General features: G+C 35.0%; 1 protein-coding gene across 2 annotated transcripts; it reads right to left on the bottom strand.

Annotated features, from left to right (window-relative positions):
* LOC101086305 (sulfotransferase 1E1) lies at window positions 1–22969 on the bottom strand. 2 transcript variants are annotated; one of them, XM_006931075.3, is made up of 9 exons: window positions 22812–22967; window positions 20636–20760; window positions 15450–15614; window positions 12593–12718; window positions 11355–11452; window positions 7381–7507; window positions 5389–5483; window positions 2237–2417; window positions 1–347 (listed from the first exon to the last, which is right to left on the bottom strand). In XM_006931075.3, the coding sequence occupies exons 3-9, from the start codon at window positions 15601–15603 to the stop codon at window positions 235–237; spliced, it is 894 nt and encodes a 297-aa protein (XP_006931137.1). In that variant the 5' UTR covers window positions 15604–15614; window positions 20636–20760; window positions 22812–22967; the 3' UTR covers window positions 1–234. The 2 variants fall into 2 exon arrangements, with proteins under 2 accessions (XP_006931137.1, XP_003985354.1); XM_003985305.4 differs by lacking the exon at window positions 20636–20760 and having other exon boundaries at window positions 22812–22969.
* Window positions 22970–26868: the final 3899 nt, after the last annotated feature.

Raw genomic sequence — 26868 nt, 5'->3', positions numbered from 1 at the left:
GTAATTTATAGGTTATATATTTGTGCAATATTTGTAAAAAAAGGAAGAAAAAGAAAGAAAACAAAAAAGACCATAGCCTGGACAAAAATCTTGTTTTTATATGAACATTTCAATAATCATGTGAATCTAATCATGATCCTTAATATGATTCCTTCTCTACCAATCCAAAATTTGAAAAAAGTGAGGAACGATGAGAAGAAAGCTTTAACCTTAGGTATATTAAGAAAACCCTTCTTAGATTTCAGTTCTTAACTTTAGAGTAGACCCTTTCATTTGCTGCTCATAATGTATATCAAATTTCTCATTCAGTGCTACTGTAAAGTGATTCTTCCAGTCTCCTGCAATCCCTGCAACAAAAGAGAAAACATAGTAAATATGTTGTCCAGCCAGAATCATGACATTCTCTAACATTTATTATATTCATTAACACCTAATCAAATTTTATTCTTATAATATTCAATTATAAAAATAAAATATATACCATAAATAGTATACACACACACACACACACACACATTTGAGCAAAGAAATATTTGTCCTGATTATTAAAAAACAAACAAATAAAACCAGCAAATTTCTTTCTCTGACTCTTCTCTCTTGTGCTACTTTACTTAATTTTTCTTCTACAGTTTCCTCTGAAATGTCGGTACTTCTAAGACGAGATCCACGTTTTACCCACTCCCAAGATATGAAATATCATCTTCAAACTAAAACTCAAATCCAGGCTTATGTCTCCATATCCAATTGCCTATCTGATATTGCCACTTGGATTCCATATAAGTGTCTCCAATTCAACTAGTTCAAAATTAAATGCATTTTCTTCCCACAAAACTGTGTTTTCTTTGTGCAATTTTCCATAACCTGGTTAATGACAACACTAGGTATCCAAGGCATAAATTTGTAAGTTGTCCCTCAACTAATTCTAATTCTATACTCTTATTCAGAATTTTTTCATATCCTTTGCTTCCTCTCAATTTTTGCTCCTGCGGATAGTTAAGCTTCTCAACATTTCCCAGCCTTGTGTTATTTCAAGTCTAGCAGGCTCTTTTGTTTTCCATTACATCCAACCCTCCCCTGGGAGAAGGAGTATCTTAAATTAGTAGTTCCCTTGTCCCCTTAGCTCAAGGAGGTCTAAACTTTCATAATTAACCCAAAAAGATAGAAAATATGTGTCCTGAGAATTGAGTAGGGTCTGAGGTTATAGCAGTATGCAGCCCTCTACAAGCATGACTACTATTTTAAGTCCATCATTTTATCTTAAAAATACACATGGACACTATGAAAAAGAAGACTGAGATTATCTGAGAACTAAACAATGAAAATATAATCCATTTGTTAACTCTCTTTTCAGGGGCTCTCTACTGGTGCCAGTGGCGGGTTTGCTATTCCTATTATTTTAAAAATTCCTGACCCTCTCACTGAAAGTTTCCTTCAAAGAGCAAGATTTTCTCTATTCTGTTCTGCTTCACATATCAGCAACACCGATGTCCCAATACTCTGCATATTCTATATGCCTTTGGATTTATAGACTGACCATATCTCATCAGATAATTCCTCCTCTCAATAGAATGTCACCTCACTGTATTTTGATATTTTTGGTTAAACGAAGCTGTGCCACAAGTGTTTTGAAACTTAATCTTTTTAAAACAACTTTAATGAGGTGAACTGATATACAAAGAACTATACACATTTATTGTGTACAATTTGATGAGTTTGTGTATTTGCCACTTGGTCTTGAAAAATGTTTACCACTTCGTGAAGGTAAAGCTCATAGTTCCAGGCTTGTTTCCTCATCTCAAAGTGAGGTAACAAAGAAGTTTTCTTGAGTGTCTAGTTTGAATTTAAAGAGAATTAGAATTTTAAAATCATTACATTTATATAATGTACATGGCGCAGCACCAAGGCCCACAGACTTTATAAAGGATTGCTAGCAGGGTCTGGTATTAATGCTGGTACTAAGGCTGGGGTGGCTGCTGGCCTTTCTTAATATGCTGCATATACTAAGCAATCAATAAGTAGTAGCAATTTAGTAGTAGTAGCAGCAGCAGCAGAAATACCAATGTTTTAATGCCTCTATAGAACTGGTAACTCAATACAAAATCACTCAAATGTAAAAGAGCTCTGAAGAAAACAAGCTGGGTCCACAGGCTAGAATAACTTCAACAGGTGTTTGCCGGTAACTGTTTCAACTTGTGACTTCCTATAGCAATCGGGGCAAATTGCGGGACGAGCTCACCCTTTCTCATGAAGGGAGAAACTTTTTGGTTCATGATTTCTTCTGGTAGTGTTGTATAATTGGTAGATGGGTTGTTCTTCATCTCCTGGAATGAAGTATGTTGTATAATCTTGTCCACAAGCTCTTCTGATGGCTTCCTTCCCAGAAATTGTATCACTTTTATCACCTCTTTTCTGATATCCTAGAGAAAAAAAATATTTCGAAACTTTAATTACTAAAGTTAAATATATTGTTATTTGGATTGAGAGAGAGAGAGAGAGGTAGAGAGAAAGAGAGAGAGAACCTCTTTTTCCCCACTGACATCGGCTTCAAATTAGGTTTCAAGTGAAAAAAAAACAAAACAAAAACAAAACACTTCTTGGAGAAGTGGAATTTTTTCTAACTTCTCTAGGCATTATTATTTTATCCATAATGTAGATATAAAAGATGCTTCAAAGATTGTTAGAATCAACTAAATTCGCTCATGTTTATAAAATATTTTTTATAGTTCTTGATGTTTATTTAGTACATGCTCAATAACTATTATCTAACAGTATGAATATACACCCTCAAAGACTATAGTCTCACCTATAACAGATTAACTTTTGGGCTAAAAATATGTACACAGTTTTCATTTTTCTCTAATTTATTGATGTACATACTGAGAAGCAAAGTAACCAAAAAGATTAAGAAAAATTATAAAAACTCAAATAGTCAAGATTGAACATCAGATGTATATGAACGAACCATAGCTATAAACATCCCCATTCCTATGTCACTCTTATAGTGTGCCCTACCATCCAGGAAAATCATCCAATGCAACTATTCGCAATACCAACTATAACGCTTATTTCTGGTGTATAGTTCCCTTTACAAAGAATACAATTTTCAAATTCTCTGTTCTAAAAATTACAGCTTGCCTGTCAAGCTTCAGCTCAAGTATCACCTTCTTTGGGATAATTTCTTTGAACTAATCCAATTTGAGTGCGATAACCCTATTTTTGCTCCTATAAATTCCCATATAAGTCTTTATTCTCATAATTTTATTTACTTGTCTATCTTCTACCAAAAAGTTTGTATATCTATATATAATATTAATATATCTTATTCTCTTTCTACTTGATACATTGTAGAAACAAAGGAAAACTAACTTATTCATTCTTAGGCACCTTACTGATTCAAATTTGGAGGAGACTTCAACATGGTCATTATCAACCAAAATAGGGAATAAGTGAACATAGACCCTGGGGTGGGAAGGTTGAAATGGTTAGATTAGTTAATAAATTTTTTGTGTGTGTTTTAAATTTACTCTTTTCAATATTCTAGTTATAGAGCATAATACGAGGCAATATAATAAACTACATATCATGGTTGTTTCTCTTTTTCAAATTTGTTATACTGTTAAACTCTATAAAGAAATAACACTTCAGTTTCTAAAACATTATGTATGATTTTATTTTAAATTTGTTCTGATCAAAACAACTCTAGAATTTTTGCAACATGGATTTTAATAATTGTACAAAGGTGAGCAAGAAACAATTATTGATTGCTTTCTTGGTGCTAATAAAGAATGAGAGAAGAAAAGACATTTCTCTTAATAAAGAAACCAGGGATTTGTCTATTTTTGCAAAAATTATTTGTGTACATTTGTGCTTCAACCTACTACTCAATTTATGGAATAGAATACTCAAAATTTCTAGAGTTCTTCCATTTGCAAGTTTTGAACTTCATTCATTCCACTTTCCATTCCCATAAACAACAAAAAACATCAACATAAAACCTGCCGTTCTAAAACTGATCTAATCAACCCTGTGCCTTACTTAATAGTTTTCAAACATACACATATTATCCACAGACAATATATGATTTGGTTTTGCCCAATTGATGTGCATATTTGACGTTTACTCTTTTTTCATTCTGATATCATACTTAATTGTAGGACAAGAGCATATATCATGATTCTTGAGCCTATGTATATTTGGGTTGTTTCCAATTTTTATAGTTATGGAGAATGCTGCTTTGAAGATTATTGTACATATAACCTAATGTACACAAACCAGAGTTTCTCAAGAGTATATACGTAGGCATTTGGGAGTGTTAAATCCTGTTTGGTTGCCCTTCTTAGATAATGACAAATTGTTTCCATAGTGTTTCTTATCTTCTGTATCTTCTTATACTTCTATCACTAATATGGTACTTCTCAATGGTCCACATTAACTGACTTGTTAATTGTCAGTTTGGTGCGTGAAATGCCATCTCATAGTGACTTTTATTTTGTGTTATCCTGATTACTAATGAAGTTGAGAAAAAATACACTATGAGGAAATTTGAGATCATCATACTTTTGCATATTGCTGCTCTGACATTCTGTGTATTCTCTTCTTCTAGAAGTTTGAGTTGATAGATGTGGGATCGTATCACTATCCCACATATCTATCACTCTATTTTTAAAGTATTCTACTCATCTCATTGTAGTACATTCTATGTAATTTCCTCTGCTCCATTTCCACTTCACTAGCTCACTATTTAGCCATGTTCTACCTGTTATATGAACCATCTCTTAATTTTTTTAATTTTTAAAAATTATTTTAGAAATTCTATTTTGCTATTTTTTTTCAAATCTGTTGAGTCAATTTTAGTAACCTCTTCTTTATTTGTAAAATATTTTTCTTCTTTTATTTCTTTAAACATATTAAGAATAATTATTTTATAGGGTTTACCTGATAATTCCAACACCTATAGATTTGGAGGCAGTTGACACTTCTTGTCCATCGTGATTCCTTATGTGTTCATATCTGTGTGCGTGTGTGTGTGTGTGTGTGTGTGTGTGTGTGTCTGTGTTTGCTGTTGTTTTGTGAACTCAAGTTCTTTCAAATTTTATCTTTGGTAATTTTTTGAGACTCGGTTTAAATATATTTATTCACGGAAGAGTTCTATTTAATAGCTTCAAATCTGTGTTTATGTATCTGAATTATTATAACTTTTGGAGATGCCTGAATCATCTATTTAAAGACATATTTTTGTATCTAGAGTCTTGTCAAGTGTTAATATTTTAGAAACTATTAAGTTGCCCATATGTTTTCTTTTTTAAAAGTGTTTAATTCCAGTTAGCTAACATACAGTGTTATATTAGTCTTAGATGTGCAATAGTCCATAGGTTTTCAATTTCTCACCTCCTTCATGTCTTCATAGAAGAGAAAAAGTACATGTGGATTCTTCCTCTTTTCCCACCAAGATTTTGCATGTTTATACCAGGAACCATAAGGCACTAAAGTTAGACATAAAAGCAATGTAAGGGCATGGTATCATCTCTATAAAGCTTGAAAATGAGTATGTAAACAATAGTAATCCCAAATAAATTTAAATAAATGATCATGGAATGAAAAATAGAAGTCAGTCACAGATCTTAAGCAAATTTCTCTGCAGCAAGAGAGGCAAAGTATGTTGAATAATCCATGTACAGAAATACATTCTAAACTTTCAACATTATGACATGGTTTATGACATGGTTTATGGTTAATTATCCGATTAACTTGATTCACAGCTTATAAGAGCATTTTTGAAATGTGTGCGTGTGTGCGTGCGTGTGTATTTGTGTGTGTGTGTGTGAAATCAAGTTGTCAGTGAAGGGAGTTGAGTTAATGAAACTATTAATGATCTTATAATGAGAATTCAGTCTAGGTTGAAATTTACCATTCATAAAACTAGCTTTTACAATTAAAGCTGGTAACTATATAACTTTTTATTATATTACTTGCAGTTTATATGGTAGGGATGTTTTCTTAGGGACTCTTAGTGTTATTCTCATCTTTAAAAAGTTAGAAGACTTTTTTTATTTTTTCTTGAGAGAGACAGAGAGACAGAGAGACAGAGCACGAGCAAGGGGAGGGGCAGAGAGAGAGAGGGAGACACAGAATCTGAAGCAGGCTCCAGGCTCCTAGCCTAAAGTGGAGCTCCAACCCATGAACCGTGAGATCGTGACCTGAGCCACAGTCGAATGTCCAACCAACTGAGCCACCCAGGCACCCCCAAAAAGAACATTTTGAAGATGATGTGATTTGCTCAAAAGTGGTCTCTCTTCCCTTTTCTTTTCTCATGCATATCCCAGTGTTTCACCCAATAAAAAGCTGGCCAAATAATATAATGCTGTGTGAGTCAAGGTATACTGCTTTGCATTGTCATTGTCCACCACTTCTGTCCTTTGACTCTACTGACAATTGTTCTTAACATAAAATATTGTATATATGTATGTATATGTATATGTATATGTATATAATTGGATAATTGGATGATCTTTTCATCCAATTTGCAGAGGTACAACATTATCTTTCTCTGACTTACAATATGGGTTTTGACCATCTTTAGACATATGTTTAATTTGTGATGGTTTAGCATAAATTTTTCCAAAATACAGCAACAAACATAAAGTACATATATTCCACTTTTATTGAGTCAATATTACCTTCTATGGATATAAAGACATTATTACCATTTTTTTTTTGCAATTATTATGACAGGATCAGAATGGTCTTCTTTAGAAAATACTAGACTCTCTTGAATCCTTTCTTCCTCAACTTTAAATAGTTGCTATAGTCTGGAGTTAATTAAAAGGTAAAATTTCCCATAATTTCTGCTCTAATAACTCTTGTATGGTTCTGAGAAATCTAGTTAAAACATTCAGACTGTACCCTGGATGAAAAGAAAAAGAACTTTGTAGATACTCAGATTTCTTCGTGAATGCTCATCCAACAAAGCACTTGAAATTTTCCTTGGAAACAAATGGGCACTCTCCCTTTTCTATTTCCTTGCCCCCTTATTCAATAGAGTTGTAATGCTATGAGATACTTTTTCTAATAAAAAGAAATGATACAGAATTGGACACTGAATCTCAGTCTTAGAGAGGAAAATGGCTACCTCCAACCTCCAAACACACTTTTATATATTTATTTTTAGGCACTGAACTGGAGTGTCCAGATTCTGCATTTTCCATCCACATCTGGAAACACTGTGCTTGCTCTAAAGTTCAAAGTCTTCTAGAATTTCTGTTTAATTAAGGATCAGAGAAGATAGCATACCACAACAGACAACAAAAATATTTGCTCAGAGACGTCATTTGTCTTGTATCATTTACTTTGAAAGAATTCCAAGTAAAGAAGGTGTCTTACCTTGTCCATCCATGAATTTCTCCACAAACTCTTCAAAAGATCCAGGATCTGGATGAGCATTTACCATTTGAAAGAAATAATAAAAGGAAACAGCAACATCTTTGGCGTTCCGGCAAAGATAGATCATCTAAAAGGATGACATTATAGATTACGTCACTTGATTTTTTTCAAACATAGTCTCATCAAGAAACATTTATCTTTCCAACTACAAACATAATACATATTCATTGTAAAAAGTATATAAAATATACAAAATTATAAAGAAGAAAAATTCAATAACCTGAAGTGAAAGTATCTTTTTATTCAGTGCCTGTTCTCACTTTTCATTTTGTATGCCATTTTTCACGTATAATAACTCATTTTAATGTCACAAATGCAGTCTTTCATGCAGTCTTGGAGGGAACAAACGTATTTAATGGGGGTCTATTTAAATGCACATTGATCACAGTGAAAATGTAATCTTCGCTAACATCGAGTTGAGTTTCTGTACTACATGCAGAAGAAACACCAATGGGAAAGAGCAGTCAGGAAGCCTTGGTTAATTTCCAGTTTGGCACTAAAAAGTTCTATCATCTTGTGCAAAGCACCAGTTTTGGATATAAATTTTCTTTTTTCTTTTTTTTACATTTATTTATTTTTGGGACAGAGAGAGACACAGCATGAACGGGGGAGGGGCAGAGAGAGAGGGAGACACAGAATCGGAAACAAGCTCCAGGCTCTGAGCCATCAGCCCAGAGCCCGACGCGGGGCTGGAACTCACGGACCGCGAGATCGTGACCTGGCTGAAGTTGGACGCTTAACCGACTGCGCCACCCAGGTGCGAGATCGTGACCTGGCTGAAGTTGGACGCTTAACCGACTGCGCCACCCAGGCGCCCCTAAATTTTCTATCCAGTAAGCAAGTGAGTTGCGTCTGATCTTTACGGTCTTTTCTAGGTCCAGTACACAGTGCTGCAGGAAAAGATCTGCAAAAGGAAACTTCAGCATTCCTGTGGTCTCCACTTCTGCCCTCAGGAACCTGAGCCTTGCCATCAGGGAAGGCTGTTCATGACTCTCCACTGTTACTGGATTTGATTGGGCTCACTAACTTTTCTTAACTTTTCAAGTTTCTACATTTGCAAACAATTTTAAAGATTTCTTGTAGTATATTCTAAGAAATATGGCTCTCATTTTTAAAGTCCTGCTATAAAAACCTCCAATTACTGCAGAAAAAAGGTGAATTTTCTTTTCTTATGAAAGCTATCAATAGCCATATTGAACTTTCCAATATAATGTAACACTCTCCTTCTTGCATTTTGCATACTAGCTGAATAGAACTCATTGCCACTGTATGCATGAATTTACTTCAGATCTTTACCCCTTGCATTTCTTCATGCTGTTCCCTCTGTCTTGAATATTCTCTACATCTCAAAATACTATCCATATTTTAAAGCTTGGTTGCAGGTCTTCATGAGGCTTTTTATTTTCTCAGATAGGGGGTGGGGATAACAAAAGAATCCCTCTTCCCCCTAAACTCCCATTTAGTTTATCTTATCTTCATTTTGACAGATACTATTCTATACCCCAAAGTTTTTGCCATGCATGCTATTCCTGTCTTGGAGGGAAATCTAGATCTTTCTAAAAGATAAGGCTTTGCCTGTATCACTCTCCAAAGTTGCTAGTTTACCCACAATTCTCTTGGGATCATAATCCACTTTAAAATGCTATACTTCAAACACCCCTGTTCCTGTGATACTTCATACCTCTCACAACTAAAGCTTGTGGTGATTCCCTTGCTTTAATTGAAAATATGAACATCTGCCTCATTGTATTACTCTCCATTCCCAATCTTGTCATCATCCAGTGTAACTTTAGTATGTGTATGCATGAACCATCTAATTCACTAAGTTCTTGTATTCATTGATCATTTCCTTTAGTTTACCACAGCTAACCACTTTTATGACCAAATCACAAATAATGTCAGCACCCTAAAGGTTTCACTTCTGAAGACCTATGCTGGAACATCATGTTTTCTTCCAAGAAATTCCTACTCCTTCTTTCTTCCTTATCAGTTTTTCCCAATATATCTGTCCTGAAACAATTCCAAGGTCTGAAATTTATTGTCCTCAATGTTTCTTTTATGTGTTAGTTTGACCCCCTTTCCTCTCACTTTTTAAAATTCTCTTTTAGCTTCTGGTTCATCACTGTAAATACACTTTTACTAATAGTCCCAATCAATCTATCTTCTTGTCCCCCAGTGAATTACCTCAGAAATGCTCAGGACATGATTCTATCTTATTGTTTGATTGATGTCTGAGATGATAGCCAGTTTTGTGAATGCTAAATAGTTTAGTGAAGACTAAGACTATTGTAAATAGATTGTATCTATTTTCATTTGAGACCTGAAGGGGCCACAACCCATTCTCCAAAAGAAAAATAGGTAACTTGGTCAAATCTTTTGAAAAAATGGTGATTGCACATCTCCCGAAAAATATATAAATGGTCTAATGAGAGAAACTTTACGTAATGAATGATGTCAGCAGGATGTACATGTTCCATCTAGGATTGCTTTTGATGAAATTTAAACAACAAACAAGAAACTAGAACCTTCAGAATTTTGGACCATGGATCTCCAGAAAAATGTCAAACACACCAGCTATCATTAGAGTACAAAATAGAAATGTTTCCTGATTGTGATAAACCCCCTATTTTGTTATTACAACTGCGTATAGTACTTTGATATCTCATACTTGTAGCATATAGGGTTGTGGTATATCCTAAAGAAAGCTAGAAAGGTGTTGAGAAACAGCATCAGTAATCCAAGACGTAATGTTTTAGGGTTATATATCATTCTCTGTAAAAACCAAAACTGATCGCGTCAATCATCAACTCAAAATGTCTGTCACTCCTCATTACCACCAAATAGAGTCCAAACTTCCTAACTTAACTTCAGTGTCTGTTGTGATCAAGCCCTAGCTTATCTCCCTTCATTCATCCAGCCAATGTGTATAGTTAACTTAGCAACTGAAATGAACTTGTTTCAGATCGTCATTAGGGTTGCCTCTGGGATTGTATAGACTAACTCCAATACATCTTTTAAATATCAGCTGAGATGTTACTTGTTCTTGAATACCTGCCTTACTGTAATATCTGGGCCAAAATTCTCTTACTTGACCTGTGACACCTACTGCATCGTCTGCTTATTTGTCCCTTTCCCCCAGTGGACCATGTGATCATGAAGACAAGGCTTGCACATGTATTATTAATACTTACATTGCTGGCACACAATAGATACTCAGTAAATAATTATTATATAATACTTGTCTGGTTTATCTTTTTCTAGTTTGCTTGAATGCCTCAACATGCCAAGTACAATAGTTTGCAAAAAGGAATACACTCAATACAATCATTAGTAACAAATACAAAAGTAGCTACCATTTACCAAATGTTTATAATATACTAGATACTGTGTTAAGCACTTAACAAGCATTATTTCACTTAATTCCTATAACAGCTCCACCAGGAAGATGCTATTATTATCCCCTTGCAGATGAATACCTTGGAGTGGCTTGGAGTTTACCTGTTATTTTCCAAATAATCTCTAGAGTTGGAGTTGAAATATAGACTCTAACTACACTGACCTTAATCCATATTTATTAAATATCTGTAGGTTCCATGAAAGAACAAATAAATGTGTATAAGACACAGGATGTTACCTGACTTGATCATTGCAAAATTATTTTGAGTTGGATGACTTTTTTTTAATGTTTATTTATTTTTGAGAGAGAGAGTCTGTGCAAGGCGGAGGAGGGACAGAGAGAGAGGGAGACAGAGAATCTGAAGCAGGCTCTGCACTGACAGCAGAAAGCCTGATGCGGGGCTCAAACTCATGAACTGTGAGATCATGATCTGAGCCAAAATCAGATGCTTAACCAACTACAGCCACCCAGGTGCCCCGACTTGGATGAAGTTTTAAGAATACTAGACTCTGGTTACCTTACAGTTTTTTTCCCAAAATGAGGCTGGAAGAATGTCAGCTGGCAGATGAGTCTTCACTATTCTAGGAGATGCCATCTGTTTTAATTGTTTTACTCCTGATTTTTAAAAAGTTAAAGGTTATATACAACTTCCAAAATTATAAATATTTATGTGGATTTTATAGATATTTTTAAAATAGAAGTAACTTTAAGATTCTATATTGTATTCATAGTAATAATACACACTCACTATGATAGAAGTTTACATAGAGGAAATTATAGAGAAAACAACAAGATAAGATACAATTTCACCATATTGGAAAAAATAAGTATTAATATTTTGGTGAGCAGCCTTCCATATAAATGCAGTTGACCTTTGAACAACATGTGTTTGAACTTCCCAGATCCACTTATATATGAATTCTTTTACAGTACAATACTATAAACGTAGTTTCTCTAACTTATGCTTTTCTTAGTAACATTTGATTTTCTCTAGCTTACTTTATTGTAAAAATACAATATATTAATACACGTATAACATACAAAATATGTGTTAATCGACTGTTTACATTATTGGCAAGGTTTCTGATCCAATAGTGGCCATTAGTAGTTAAATCTGGGGGGAGTCAAAGTTATATGCAGATTTTTTTATTGTGTGAGGGGTGATCATCCCTAACCTCAGCATTGTACAAGGGTCAACTGTATATCTCTATGCCCAGTCTCAGAGCCATCTAAATACCACACATGCAGACAGAATTTTTAGTATCTTCTAACTGATTTTTCTTTAACATATTATATCGAAACTACAAGGAACATAGGCCAACCTAATTTTTTTAATGATTTCATAGTGTTATTGTATCACATTAAGCTATTCCTTTTTTTGATTAACGCTTAAGTTGTTTCTAATTTTTCACAATATTTAAAGAACCTCTGATGAATATCATTTTGGATATATCCTTGAAAATTTACATATATTTTTCTAATGTTTAAAGTATTATCACATTCAGCCATATAGGGATAAATGCTTACATATTACTAGACTCTACTGAAGGCATATAAAAGCTATCCTTATTCACTCTATATCAGACAAATGCTATACCATAAACTCTGTCAAGATTTAAATTTAAATTTATGTATTCTCCATGTAGAGGACATCATACGAATTGTCACTCTTGCTTCCTCTCTCTTTTCTTGAACCTGCTATAGCCACACTTTAAAATATATGTAAACAGCTTTAAACATCTACTTAAATATTACCATTCATCAGCTCTTCTTTTCTGCACTCCAAGTAAGGTATTCGATTAAAAATGACATCTTCTTTGCATTTTTCCACATCACCCTCTTTGCAGATCATGTATACAATTTCACTAACCCAGGTTGTACCTGTAAAAATTAGACAAACCTTAGTGTCTCACTGACAATGCAGGGCTGATGATGCAGGTAGTGGATTTATAGCTGGATAAAGTGGGAAGGTACCAGTGCAATATTATTTGAAAGATAGAACAGCCACAGAACTTGGGGCATCTGGGTGGCTCCATCTGTAAGCATCTGACTCTTGATTTCAGCTCAGATCATGATCTCACGGTTTGTGAGATTGAGGCCCATGTCTGGCCCTGTGCTTGGGATTCTCTCTCTTCCTCTCTCTGCCCACCCTGCTTGTACTCTCTCTCTCAAAATAAATAAACTTAAAAAAAAGAAGCATTAAAAAAAAAGAATAGCCACAGAATTCAAGAAATATTTCTTCTAATACTTACTCTTGTAAGACCCAAAAATAGTCTCAAGAAATAAGAATGAATATTGTAGGAAGACACGCCTATGGTAGGAGTCCAAATTTGTCCATGATTAATTGGGACATTATGCAAGCTGATAAAAATTTGGGATTTAAATTTTTACATCTAAAAAGTAGGGAGGCTTGATTTATCAAAATATTCCTGCAGGGAAAGCATTGTATTTAAACACTATCAGGAAAAACAAAGAAGAATAAGACATAGTTCCTCACCTCTAGGACAAGTTAACAATAAATACGCTTAAGGCAAATAAAGTCATACAAGGGAAAATAATACACAGCTGAATGCTGAGTTTAATTCAAAGAAAGAAAAGATGACTATTGGAGTATGGAGAAAGAAAGCTTTCAGGTAAGTCTCGAAGAATGGACTAAATGCAGGTGGGCTAGAAGGAAGAACTGAAAGAATTGAAGAAGCCAGAGAGCATACTCTCAGAGTCTCCCACATCCACATATGTGCTATTCCTTCAGCCTGGAACCCTCTTCTATGAGCTAAACTTCTCATGTCTTTGCTTTGCTCATTCTAAGAAGCCTCTGAAAGGCTCCAAGTGAGGTGCTCCTTCTATATGTTGTCACAATACCCTACTGGACTTCCTTCACCCAAAGCGGTTTCATACTGTATTGTATCTGCCACTTTATTTATATTTACCATCGGATTATAAACACTGAGAGGGTAGAGATTAGATGTGTTTTGTCCACCATTATATCTCCAGTGCTAATATTACACTTGTCACATAGCAGGAACTCAATAAATATTTGCTAAATGAATAAATGAGAAAACAGAAAAGGAAAGCTCATGCAAAGAAATAGTGAAGAGGCAGGCCAGTGAGAATAATCAGTCCCTAAATTTTTTGGAATAATGTGAGTAAGGAGGTGTCATTCATTCATTCATTCATTCATTCATTGTTTTCAACATATATATTGAGTACAAGTTGTCACTATGCTAAATGCCAAGAATACACAATTAAATAAGATATGGTCACTATGCTGATGTTACAGGAGGATTTAGACTACCTTTTCTGTCTAATAGATATCTGTAAATACTGTGCCAAAATACAAAATGTTAATTTTGAAAAAAGAAAAAAAAAGTAAAGAGACTTGAATAACAGAAGATTCACTGAAGCACGCTTTAGCCACAAACTTTACTGATAGCTTCTTATGCCTCAACTTGAGTCCCCGTTCAGAGGATACAGAAAAGAATAGATTGAATCCTTGCCTTCTAGTGCTCAGATATGCTTTTGAGAGTTGCAAACAATGCTTGATAATTACAACACTTCTTTTTTCTTAAGATGCTGTAATACAGGTGGGTACAGGAATTCAAAGGACTGCAAAGGAAGAACATTTAACTCAGTGTGCTGCTGCTGCTGTGATGTTTCAACAAGAAATGCCTTCAAGACAACATGAGAATTGAACTTAGCCTTAACACATTATTGGCATTAGTTCACTGGTTTTGTGAGTCAGAGACTGGTTCTACCAAGCAGAACTGTCTTTTTTTTTTTTTTTCAATCAAAGGTCACATACTTAAGAATAATATAGTGGTGAAGAAAAGAATTGGAAATAGATTACAAAGCCTAAATTGAAGAAGAGATAGGTGGGGAAGATGCTGCCAAGGCAAGCAGACAGCAAGCATAAAATTCCTTGTAGTTCATACTAAAGAGTTTGAGCTTTTGATAAGTTTTAGAATGGCAATGTTGTACACTGAGCAAGAGAGTAAGATTATCAGGATTGTGTTTTGGAAGAATTCCTCTGGTGGAAGGGTAAAATAACAATGGAGTGAGAGATATTTGGTGCTTAACATATGTAAATGTTTAAATGTAGCAACCAGAGAAGTCTGGATCAGATCTTCCTAATTTCTAAAGATCTATGGCTGTAAAACTTCAGAACTACGAGCTAATTTCAGGAAAAAAAAAGATGTTGCTTAAAAAAGGAGTTTGGGGGATAGCCTTAAAGAAAAAGAGCTTTAGCTGAAAAAGAATTTTTTAAAAGTTTGCAAAAATTGCTTATACTTTGTTTATGTGATGATGATAATGACATTAGATAAACACAGTTGGTAGTTTAAATTTTTAGTTATGATTCTATATTCATCCATTTACATTACATAATTTTCTAAAGTGGCCAACCATACCTACTCAGTGTGCTACTCAGGTTATAGGTACAGATTGTGCTCTTAGAATACAGCTATGATATTCCACTTTTTCTATATCTAAACTACTGTATCTTTCACATGAAAAATGGTATGGTAGAAGTGAACAGCTTAATATTTACTATTCAAGGTGGGTTTGTCATTTCTAGGTGAAAAGAGAATGACATTGACATACTAAGGAGACTTACCAGATTTAGGATAGGTGGCAATGACAATGTCATCTGGTCTTGCCTGGAATGTCTCCACATCATCCCAATGTTTTATAAAATCTTTATACATTAGAATTCCATGGATTTTGCCAAAGTATTCACAATAGTCAGAAGATTTGGAAGAATCCATCATAAAGCAGTACACTAAAAGAAAAAAAATGTATGTTTTCCACTTTATATATACTTTAAAATATTTTAACATTAATAATAGCTCTATTGAGGTTCTACTGGGTGTCTAGCATTTCTTAGCTATTGAGCATTTAAGGTAAAAAGCATATTGAAGGAGTATATAATATAGTCTTGGTGCTTTAAGAATCTCTACTATTAAGAAGGTAAGTCTAACATATAAAAAGAGTAAGAAAGTACAAGGCACTATAAAGTGTTTAACTACATTAAAATTATATTTACATACAATATTTGACATAGAAAATTCCATGATGAAGGATAACACAAGAATGCTCTATTTCTGTACAAACTGATGGGGTATATAAAGAGATGAATATGCTCAAAAATACAACAATATTTTGGTAGATAATCACTCTGATTAAATATGTATACATTAAATAACAATAAAGATTGATGGTAACATTCGATAGCTATTGCCATATAGCTTCCTTAGTTCCTGAATATGTTTCATTTAATGAAAAAATTCAAATGCTCAACGAGTGTATATAAAAGAAGATAAAATTAATGAAACTGTAATGGATATTTCTAAGACATGGATTCCTGAGGGAATAGAAGATTCCTCTAGGAACTCTCACATTACTTTTAATTTTCTCTTTCACTGGATTAGTAAAGTAGTGGGTATTCCCATTGAATGACTTGTCTGAAACTTATAAGGGTAAACAAGATGGTTATCACAGATAATTCATTTCCTGATTCCATGACAACCCATTTTGTGTTCAGGGTTGGTCATAGAATTTTTAATTAAGCAAACTTTCCTTCATTGACTCAACTTCTTCTACTATCTTTTCTTCTCCATTCTGTTTGTGATATAGCATCTCAACAAATTTCGTCCGTCTTTGATATTAGCCACTCTAGATCTCCTTTTTATTCATCTGTGTGAACCAGACTAATGCAAATCCACCATGATGATGTCTCTGTGACCTGAAGCCTTCTTGAGCACATCACCTCCTACCCTTAAGTATACCCTTGGGGCAAAATGTCCTTGATCCACTCTGGAGACATGACTATGACACACACTGATTCTTAAACATTCTCCTCTTGGATGGTCCCCTAGCAGTGCTCCCAGCCTGTAGCGTTACAAAAGCAAATCTTAAGGGAGGTGGGGTTACAGAGATCTACTTGTCTTGTGTGGCCCAACATACTCTTTTGTCCGTAAGTCCTCTTAATAAGCCATTTCTTTTTTTTCAATATATGAAGTTTATTGTGAAATTGGTTTCCATACAACACCCAGTGCTCATCCCAAAAGGTGCCCTCCTCAATACCCATCACCCACCCTTCCCTTCCTCCCACCCCCCATCAACCCTCAGTTTGTTCTCAGTTTTGAAGAGTCTCTTATGCTTTGGCTCACTTCCACTCTAACCTCTTTTTTTTTTTTTTCCCTTCCCCTCCCCCATGGGTTTCTGTTAAGTTTCTCAGGATCCACATAAGAGTGAAACCATATGGTATCTGTCTTTCTCTGTATGGCTTTAATAAGCCATTTCTTGTCAAGCTGGACTTGGCCTTTTTCTTTGGTTTTATAGTTCCTTCAGTCTTTGGAAGTCATTTTGCATATACCTCCCTCTCATGAATCACTCTTGCTAAAAGCTGCCTGATACACTTATACATTTGTAACTGCTATGGCTTTTATTGTCTTTTTCAGAGAGCTTGTAGTATAACAGGAGCCTTCTGGAAGTAGCAGTTCTTTTAGCCACTCAATGTGTTTCCTTCAATATAGAGAATCCCAATTCATGAGAGATGCATTATAAAGAGAAAACGAGGGTCACCTGGGTGGCTCAGTCTGCTAAGTGACTCTTGATTTCAGATCAAGTCTTGATCTCATGGTTTGTGAGTTCGAGCCCCACATTTGTCTCAGTGCTGACAGTGCAGAGCCTGCTTGGGATTCCCTCTCTGCCTCCCCCTCACCCAGCTCTCTTTCTCTCTTTCTCAAAATAAACAAATAAACTTAAGAAAAAAATAAAGAGAAAAATGAAATTGCAATTACCATGACAAATGGATTCACCTAAAATAAGAAATACCTGATGGTAAACTTTTAGTAAGAGAAGTCTTACAAACCAAACCAAATGAATAGACCATTGACTTCTAAAGGCTATTTCCAGTCATGTTTTCCCCACTATATTTGTAGCCTGCACATTACAGATGGAGACTTTCAGATGTTGCCTCCTAACTCCCAATCACTAGCACCTGGCACTAATTCCATGGATTCAGTCCCTGTCATTTCCCTCATTTTTTTCCTTTGCGCTCACTGCTCTCCTTCAGAACCTATCCAACTATTTATTGAATATGAAACTGGCTTTCCAACTGGCTTTCCTATAAAAAGTGAAAATCTCTTCTTTCTACAACCACCAGTAAAAGGAAATGGATATTCTTTACTAGGCATTTACTTTCTGCCAGATTTGAAAAGTTTTATTTTAAAATCTTATTTATATGTCATAAAATTACATCAAAATTACATCATTACATCATTAATTAGGTTAAGTCTGTCCTGCATCAGACTCCTTGAAGACAGAAACCATATTTTTCTTACGCAAGGAAGGGCAAAAGTGCACATTTTTATGTATACATGTAAATGTGCTTATTTATTTATTTATTTATTTATTTATTTTGTCAGAGAGAGACAGAGAGCAAGCAAGCAAACTGGGGGAGAAGCAGAGAGAGGTGAGAGAGAATCCCAAGCAGGCTCCACACTGTGAGCATGGAGCTCCATATGAATCTCAATCCCACAAACCATGAGATCGTGACCTGACTCAAAATCAAAAGTCAGATGCTTAACAGAGTGAGACACTCTCAGGCACCCGAAATAACCTTATTTTTGATACATAATTGGTGAAAAAAATTAAACAACATAAAGAAAATGAAAGTGCCTTCTTTATCCAAACTAAAGAGATAATCGCTCCTAATACCACGATATTTATGCTTCCAAATATTTAAATGTATATAAAACCTATACACTTATGTACCTAATTTAATTTGTATTATTATTATTTTTTTAATGTTTATTTATTTTTGAGAGAGAGAGAGACAGAGTGTGAGTGGAGTAGGGGTAGATGGAGAGGGAGACACAGAATCCAAAGTAGGTTCCAGGCTCTGAGCTATCAGCACAGAGCCTGATGAGGGGCTTGAACTCACGAATCTCAAGATTATGACCTGAGTCAAAGTTGGACGCTTAACTGACTGAGCCACTCAGGCACTCCTAATTTGTATTATATTTTACATTCATTTTGTACTCTATTCTTTCACTATATAATGTGAGCATTTTGCTGTTAATATATAAATTCTGTTTTTATTCTTATAAATTATACATAGAAGTCCATAGTATGGGTGTAATATAGAAAATAATTCTTTTTTTGAATGTTTTTTAAGGTTTATTTATTTTTGAGACACAGGGAGAGAGAGCACGAGTGCGGGAGGGGCAGAGAGAGAGGGAGACAGAATCCGAAACAGGCTCCAGGCTCCCAGCTGCCAGCACAGAGCCCGATGCGGGGCTGGAACCCATGAACTGTGAGGTCATGATCTGAGCCAAGCTGGACACTTAACTGACTGAGCCACCCAGGCGCCCCGAAAATAATTCTTTAATGATGTAAATTCTTGTTTGTCCCAACTTTTTTTAGATATAAGTAGCACTCTAATGAATGTCTCTATGTTTTTCACAATTATCTTCACAGTGACAATGGAATTGCCAAAATAAAAGGTATATTGTTAAATATTTTTTAATCACTAAAATTATACCAATTTGCACACTATATGAAATTGCTTATATTCTCACGTGCTCACCAGTATTTGCAAATTATTTGTTGTAATCTTTCACAATTGAAAATATATGTTTTTAAAACTGTATTTAAGAGATATTTTATAACTTTTGTTTTCATCTTTTATAAATTTATTGGTTATTTTAATTATTTTGATCCATTTTGTCTATCAAGGCTGTTACTTTTTTCCTAACTGATTTTTTTACCTAGTAATTTACTGTTGATTTTATATTGAAAGTATGGCTTATTTTTCTGTTTTATATGCCAGTAATATTTAAACTCTTTTAATAGTGTTGTATAGAAGTTTATTGCTCATAAAATCAAATGTGTCAAATTTTTGCCTTATGTTTGGTATGGTAGCGTAAATATTTCAATGTGTTCATATAATGAGAAATACATGTGTTAAAAGTTTATATATTCATTTTAATTTAGATGATTAATGTGTACATAACAAAGAATAGAATATAATTTTAAGAGTGTGGGCCCTAAAGTAGACCACACTGCTTATTTTTTTAATTGTTTTTTAAACTTTATTTATTTATTTTTTTTAAAGCAACAGAGTATGAGTGTGAGCAGGGGAGGAACAGAAAGAAAGGGAGAGAGAGAATCCCGAACAGGTTCCATGCTGTCAGAGCAGAGCCCAATGTGGGGTTCAAACTCACTAACTGTGAGATCATAACCTTAGCCAAAATCAAGAGTCAGAAGCTTAATGGACTGAGCCACCCAGTTGCCCTTAGACCACCTCATTTAAACCCTTGCTGTGCTATTTGAAATTATATAATCTTGGCAAATTATTTCACCTCAACTGAGGTATAAATTCCCATTATAAATGCTTAATAAGCATGAATCCGTATTGTTATTGTGTCAAATCCATACGATAATAGAGCGTAGAGAGCAAGATGGAGTCTGTCATGTCACGTAAGAGCCTGTGTCAAGCAATGACAGAAGCGGTTAAGGGTACTGCAGCCCAGCCAAGATACCGCCCAGACCAGCATCAGCTGACACCCAGAACTGATAACAAACAGAAGCAGAGGAGGTCTGCAGGGGGCCCAAGACCCTTTCAAAAGGGGAGGATTTTTGCAACAAACTGTCAGACTCTTCAGACATGACCCTTCTATGTCTGGCCACTTAAAAAAGTCAGCTGCCTCTGAGGGCTCTGCCTGACTGATTTCTGAACAGAACTGAGGTCCTTCACCGCTTGAACATAATAGGCAATACGTGCTGGATGCTGACCTGGACGTGACCGAAGCTCAGCTTTGAAGCTTTGACTGATTTCGCGTTTGGTTCATTAACTGACTTCCCACACCCTTCTGTTGCCTTGTTGGTTGTGTAGTGTGTCTTCTATTCTTCTCTGTGTGCTGTGTAAGAAACCAAGCTTAATCATATGGTGAAATGACATTCAGTTTGGAATCCTGAACCTGCTTTATGATTATGAGTCAATAAAGCTGACAATGTGGAAAGACACAACTTGCATGTATGCCTTCACAGCCGGCTCATGACAAGGAGCCAGACACTTATGACCTTCTAAGTTAGAAACAGTACACATTACGTGGTAATCTCTCCTTTCAAATCAGGGAAAATATGTGTTGTCAAAATTCCCAAGAATATATTTCAGAAATATAAAATTATCTGGCAAAACTGATGATCAGTTATCTGTTTTCTCACTGGGGAGAGTAAAATCTGTAAATATCCAATGTGACTTTTACACAATGTGACTTCTAGGTGTTTACTCCACTAAAGTTCTTTGGGACAACCCAGTATAGCATTTATTTCATTTCGGCCTCAGATTACACACCAGAAGAGAGACAAAATGAAAAATTTTTTCAATTGTTGTTTCTGACTCAAGAATGGCTTAATGTATGTTTTGGAAACCACAGAATAACACTAGTCCTGCATGTTCTTACTTAAAAGGGAAAAAAGTTCCAGTTCCTATTGGCAAACTCAACTCTTTCATAGACCTCTCTCTCAAGTATGTTAGATGTAATCTCACCAGAATTATGACATTTTGATTAAAAATCAGTTTTGTTAATAAATCACCTTGTTCCTTAAACCTTCTTTGTTGTCAGAAAATAGAAATCTTTCACTAGAAGAAATGTGTATAAAGGTGTTGCTTGCCCAACCTACTGATTTGTTTATTAATGTGAACAACTTTCTTGGTATTCTGCCAAGTTTGCAAATATTGGCTTACAGTCAAGTGGGAGTAGCTGATATATCATTCGGCACTTGGCTGACTTCTAGTTGCCCCTTCATGGTCAATTTTGGTCTCAGGGTTAAGCAAAGAGGCATATAATAATATTTATTTTCTTGTTAACTTCTTTTGGTAAATTATCTCTTATCACAATGTATGGACTTACCCTCTAGATGATCTCTTCTTTCTTAAAAATGTATTTCAGTTAGAAATTGTCAATTTTATTTTCTAACTCAGTATAAAGGTTATTGTGGTCTAGAAACACCAACAAAAAATTGTTAAAACTGTGATTTATAAATTCAGTTGAATTCAGAAAGAATTTTTCTTTTTTTTCCTCTTTTTTCTTCTTTTCTTCCTGTTTTCTTTCTCCCTTTTTCTATCCTCCCCTCTTCCATCCCTTAATCTGACTCTCATTCAGCAAATAATCTCTGTGAGTGCCTACCGCATCTCCAGACACAGTGTTAAGTGTTGAGCAAACTGTGGGCAGTGCAGATGTATAGGGCTTGCTCAATTCTCATCATCTTCTGCTTACTTGGATTTGGGTAAAATGGCTGAAAGCAGAGAATATCCTTTTCTCCATCAACCTACCCCAGCCTCAGCACTATGTCACAAAGCAGATGCTGAAAAATACTTGTTAAATTTAATTGCTAGATCAAATATCTCTGGGCTTTCCAATTTTAATTAAGGACTCCTAGATCAAATAGGTACTATGCTGCCAAAAATCTACCTGTCAACTATGTACTAAGGACTTGGATATATGCTGTATTTTTTCTGATGTATCTCACCTAAAAGCAATGATAATATTTACAAGGCCCATGGTACTATGAGACTGGTTCTGACATATTTCACAGAAGTGACCACCAGACTAGAAGTCACTCTTCATTTTAACTGTTTCTACTCTGCTTGCTCTGTTTCCTTATTAATAAAATGGAGAACATGTCCAGCATTCAGGACTTACAAGGTAACTATGATATTGTAGTTTTGTGTTAAAATTATTTAAACAGAAAAGCATTATGTAATGCAAGATTTATTTTTAATGACAAACAAGGGACTTAAAAAGGCTTTAACATGCTTTACATTATTAAGTAACTAAAGTATTAATATAGACTTTATTCTCTCTATATTTCCTTTTTTAACAGTTTTGTGATATATAATTTGCCCCTAAACTTTTTATATCTAAAATTTTAATATTAATATAGGTAATAAAAATAAAAATACAACCTGTCCAGATGATCCTGGGAAGGAAACTGGATGGTCCAATTTAGTTTTCTTTAAACTCCACTCAGGTTTTAGGCTGCCAAAAAAGATGAGAACCACTTATGCATTTGGGATGTTTCCGGTGAGCTTTTATTCTCCATGCCAGAGAAGGAGGCGGAGATAAATTTGTGGGGGTTGGTCTTCTGGAGTCTGTGATTCACTGGAGTATCACAAATATGTATACATACCAGCTGATGCACTTAGCCAGAGTCATTCTCATTCATACAGAGATGTTAAAAAGCCTCTGCTGTTATTTTACATTTTTGGCTCACAATCAAATTCCTAAATTTGCCAATAGCAATCAGTGGGTGGGGGAGAGGGAGGGAGAGGAAGTGACTGGGAAAATGAAGGAGAAAGGGTTTGGAGAAAAATATGTGAGAACTTGAAAGGGGGGTCCTTTATTTACTCACTGGCAAATAATAAAATGAGGTTGACCTTCAAAAAAGTAAACTTCCTAGAGGAGTGAGAGAAGGAAAAGACAGGAGGGCAGTGAGGACCCTGGATTGGGAGACCCAGCTTCGTTTCCTGAAAACTGTTTGAGAAGGCTTTGTAGTACCTGGTTGTGTTCTAACAAGCCAATTGGAAAACACATCCTGCTTAAGATCTTTGCCTTTAACTCTGAAGCAGCCCTGAAAACAGATGACAGCTAAGGAAAGAATGTAGACATCACTCACCTTTGAGCTATTATTTTAAAATTCTCTTCACTCCCAAACACACACTTAACATATACTGTGGAATTTCCACGTAAAATTAATCATTAATCTCAATGGAATTTAGATAAGAGAATGAAAAAAATAAAAGGTCAAAGGTTTGTGCAGCCCAAGAGCCCTTCACCTTTCTTCTTTGCACCTCTCTGCACCTGCTTTGTCTTCAGTTGAGGAGATTCTTCCTTGCTCCTGGCCCTCTACCCTCACCAATACCTTCAAACCAATTAGTTTCAAACCTGATTACTTCTCATTTGTCTCTTGATTTTAATGAGATGGCATTTCCTCTGAAAGGCCTTCTGTGACTCTTGCAGAACTGAATATCCTTTAGAGTCACCTTCAAACCCTATACTGTCCTCCGTAACACTTTCTCCACTGTGCTGAAATTAAACTTTATTTGCCCTGCTTCCTTATTAGCACATAACTGATTTAGACACAAGGTTTTCACTATGTCTGGCATTCAGCAGGCTATGCATTGAATACATATTAACTGAATGAAAGTGGCTAATGTGTGCAAGGGACATAACAAGCTAAGAAAACCATAGTCCTTAGTTATAGACGGCATTCATACCTAGCCCTACCAAAGCTAAAAAAAGAACAGATGAGTAGTTTCTGAGAAATGAGGCTTTTCATGATAAAAAATCAAGGTACAGCAGGAATAATCAGACTCTAATTTAGATTTTATATTACTTGGTTTTGTGTAGTTGGTCATTTTATTTTTTTGTATTTTTTGAGTTAGATAAAATGTATGTGTTAAAACATTTAATTATTAAATATACAAATTTAATATAGACTATAATTTTTAACCTTGTGGCATAGTTTAATTTTTTAATTATTTTTGTTTAAGTTTATTTATTTATTTTGAGAGAGAGAGGGAGAGAAAGAGAGAAAGAGAGAGAGAGAGCATGAACAGGGCAAGGGCAGAGAACAAAGGAGAGAAAAAATCCCAAGCAGACTATGTGCTGTCAGCACAGAGACTAACACAGGGCTAACCGTAAGATCATGACCTGAACCGGAATCAAGAGTTGGGCACTAAACTAACTGAGCCACCCAGGTGCCCCTATTATTTTTAATGATAAAGATCTGTGAGACTTCCTTTATTCTTTGCCAAAAATAATCTTTTATTCAAAAAGTCAAGATACAAATACAAGCTAACCAGAATAGGTTTAACTTTCATGCTCTCTCTCTTATCTTCCACTTGTAAACGAGTGGTTGCAGGGATGTTCAAATGCTTCTAGTCATGTGATGTTGGCCAACTCTAAAGGCCAAAACAGACTGAAGCCTTAGAAAATCTTGTAAATAAAAAGAAAACAGAAAGGACATAAATAAATAAAATCACAAATTAAAGAGGAGAGATCATAAACAATACCACAAAATATAAACAATTATAAGAGAATGTTATGAAAAATTATATGCCAACAAATTGGGCAATCTGGAAGAAATGGAAAAATTCCTAGAAACATACAAACTACTAAAATTAAAACAGGAAGAAACAGAAAATTTGAGCAGACCCATAATGAGCAAAAAAAATTGAATCAGTAATCAAAAATCTCCCAACAAACAAAAGTCCAGGGCCAGATGACTTCCCAGGGGAATTTGACCAAACATTTGAAAGAGTTAATACTTATTCTTCTGAAATTTTTCCAAAAAAAAAAAAAAAAAAAAAGAAATAGAAAGAAAACTTCCAAACTCATTCTAATACTCATTCTACAAATCATTACCTGGATTCCAAAACCAGACAAAGACCCCACTAGAAAAGGAGAATTATAGGCTTATATCCCTGATGAATATGGATGCAAAAATTCTCAATAAGGTACCAGCAAATTGAATCCAACAGTACAATAAAAAGAATTATTCACCACTATCAAGTGAGATTTATTCCTGGGCTTCAAGAGTGGTTCAATACTCACAAATTAATCAATGTGATTCACCACATTAATAAAGGGAAAGATAAGAACCGTGTGATCCTCTCAATAGATGCAGAAAAAGCTTTTGACACAATACTTTTTGATTCTTGATAAAAACCTTCAACAAGATTGGGATAGAGGGAACATACCTCAACAGCACAATGGTCATATATGAAAGACCCACAGCTAATATCCTCAATGGAGAAAAACTGAGAGCTTTTCTTCTACAGTCAGAAACAAGACAAGGATGTTCACTCTCACCACTATTATTTAACAGAGTATGGAAGTCCTTGCCTCAGCAATCAGACAACAAAAAGAAAAGACATCCAAGTTGGCAAGGAATAAGTCAAACTTTCACTATTTGCTGACAACATGATATTCTTTGTGGAAAACTCAAAAGATTCCACCAAAAATTGCTAGAACTAACATATGAATTCAGTAAAGTTGAGGTTATAAAATCAACATACAGAAATCTGTTTCATTTTTATACAACAATAATGAAGCAGCAGGAAGAGAAATCAAGGAATCGATCCCATTTATAATTACATTAAAAACCATAAGATGCCTGGGAATAAACCCAACCAAAAAGGAAAATGCAGCATTATCAACAATAGTCAAACTATGCAAAGAGCCAAAATGTTCATTGACTGATGGATGGATAAAGAAGATGTGGTATACACACACACACACACACACACACACACACACACACACATTCCACACAACGGAATATTATTCTGCCATCAAAAAGAGTGAAATCTTGCCTTTTGCTCTGATGTGGATAGTGTTAGAGGGTATTATGCTAAGTGAAATAAGTCAGTCAGAGAGAGATAAATACCGTATGATTTCACTCATATGTGGAATTGAGAAATGAAACATGTGAACGTATAGTAAAGGCGAGAGAGAGAGAGAGAGAGAGAAACCATAAGAGACTTTTAAAGATAAAGAACAAACTGAGGGTTGATGGAGGGATGTGCGTGAGGGATGGGCTAGAAGGGCGATGGGTATTAAGGAGGGTACTTATAGTGAGCACTGGGGGTTGTACGTAAGTGATAAATCACTGAATTCTACTCCTAAAGCCAATATTGCTCTGTATGTTAACTAGATAGAATTAATTTTTTTAAAACATTTACTTGTTTTTGAGAGATAGTGACAGACAGAGCATGGACAGGGGAGGGGCAGACAGAGAGGGTGACAGAATCTGAAGCAGGCTCCAGGCTCTGAGCTGTCAACACAGAGTCTCACGTGGGACTCAAACCCATGAACCATAAGATCATGACCTGCACTGAAGTCGGATGTTAACCAACTGAGCCACCCGGGCTCCCCTTAACTAAATATAATTTAAATAAAAATTTGAAAAGAAAATATTGTAAATGATGAGGGTTTACTTGCTGATCAAAATAAAACAAT

This window comes from Felis catus, chromosome B1 (assembly GCF_018350175.1).
Source record: "Felis catus isolate Fca126 chromosome B1, F.catus_Fca126_mat1.0, whole genome shotgun sequence".
NCBI classification, from domain to species: domain Eukaryota; kingdom Metazoa; phylum Chordata; class Mammalia; order Carnivora; family Felidae; genus Felis; species Felis catus.
Note: the sequence above shows the minus strand (reverse complement) of the source record. Positions and strands in the feature narration are given on the sequence as shown.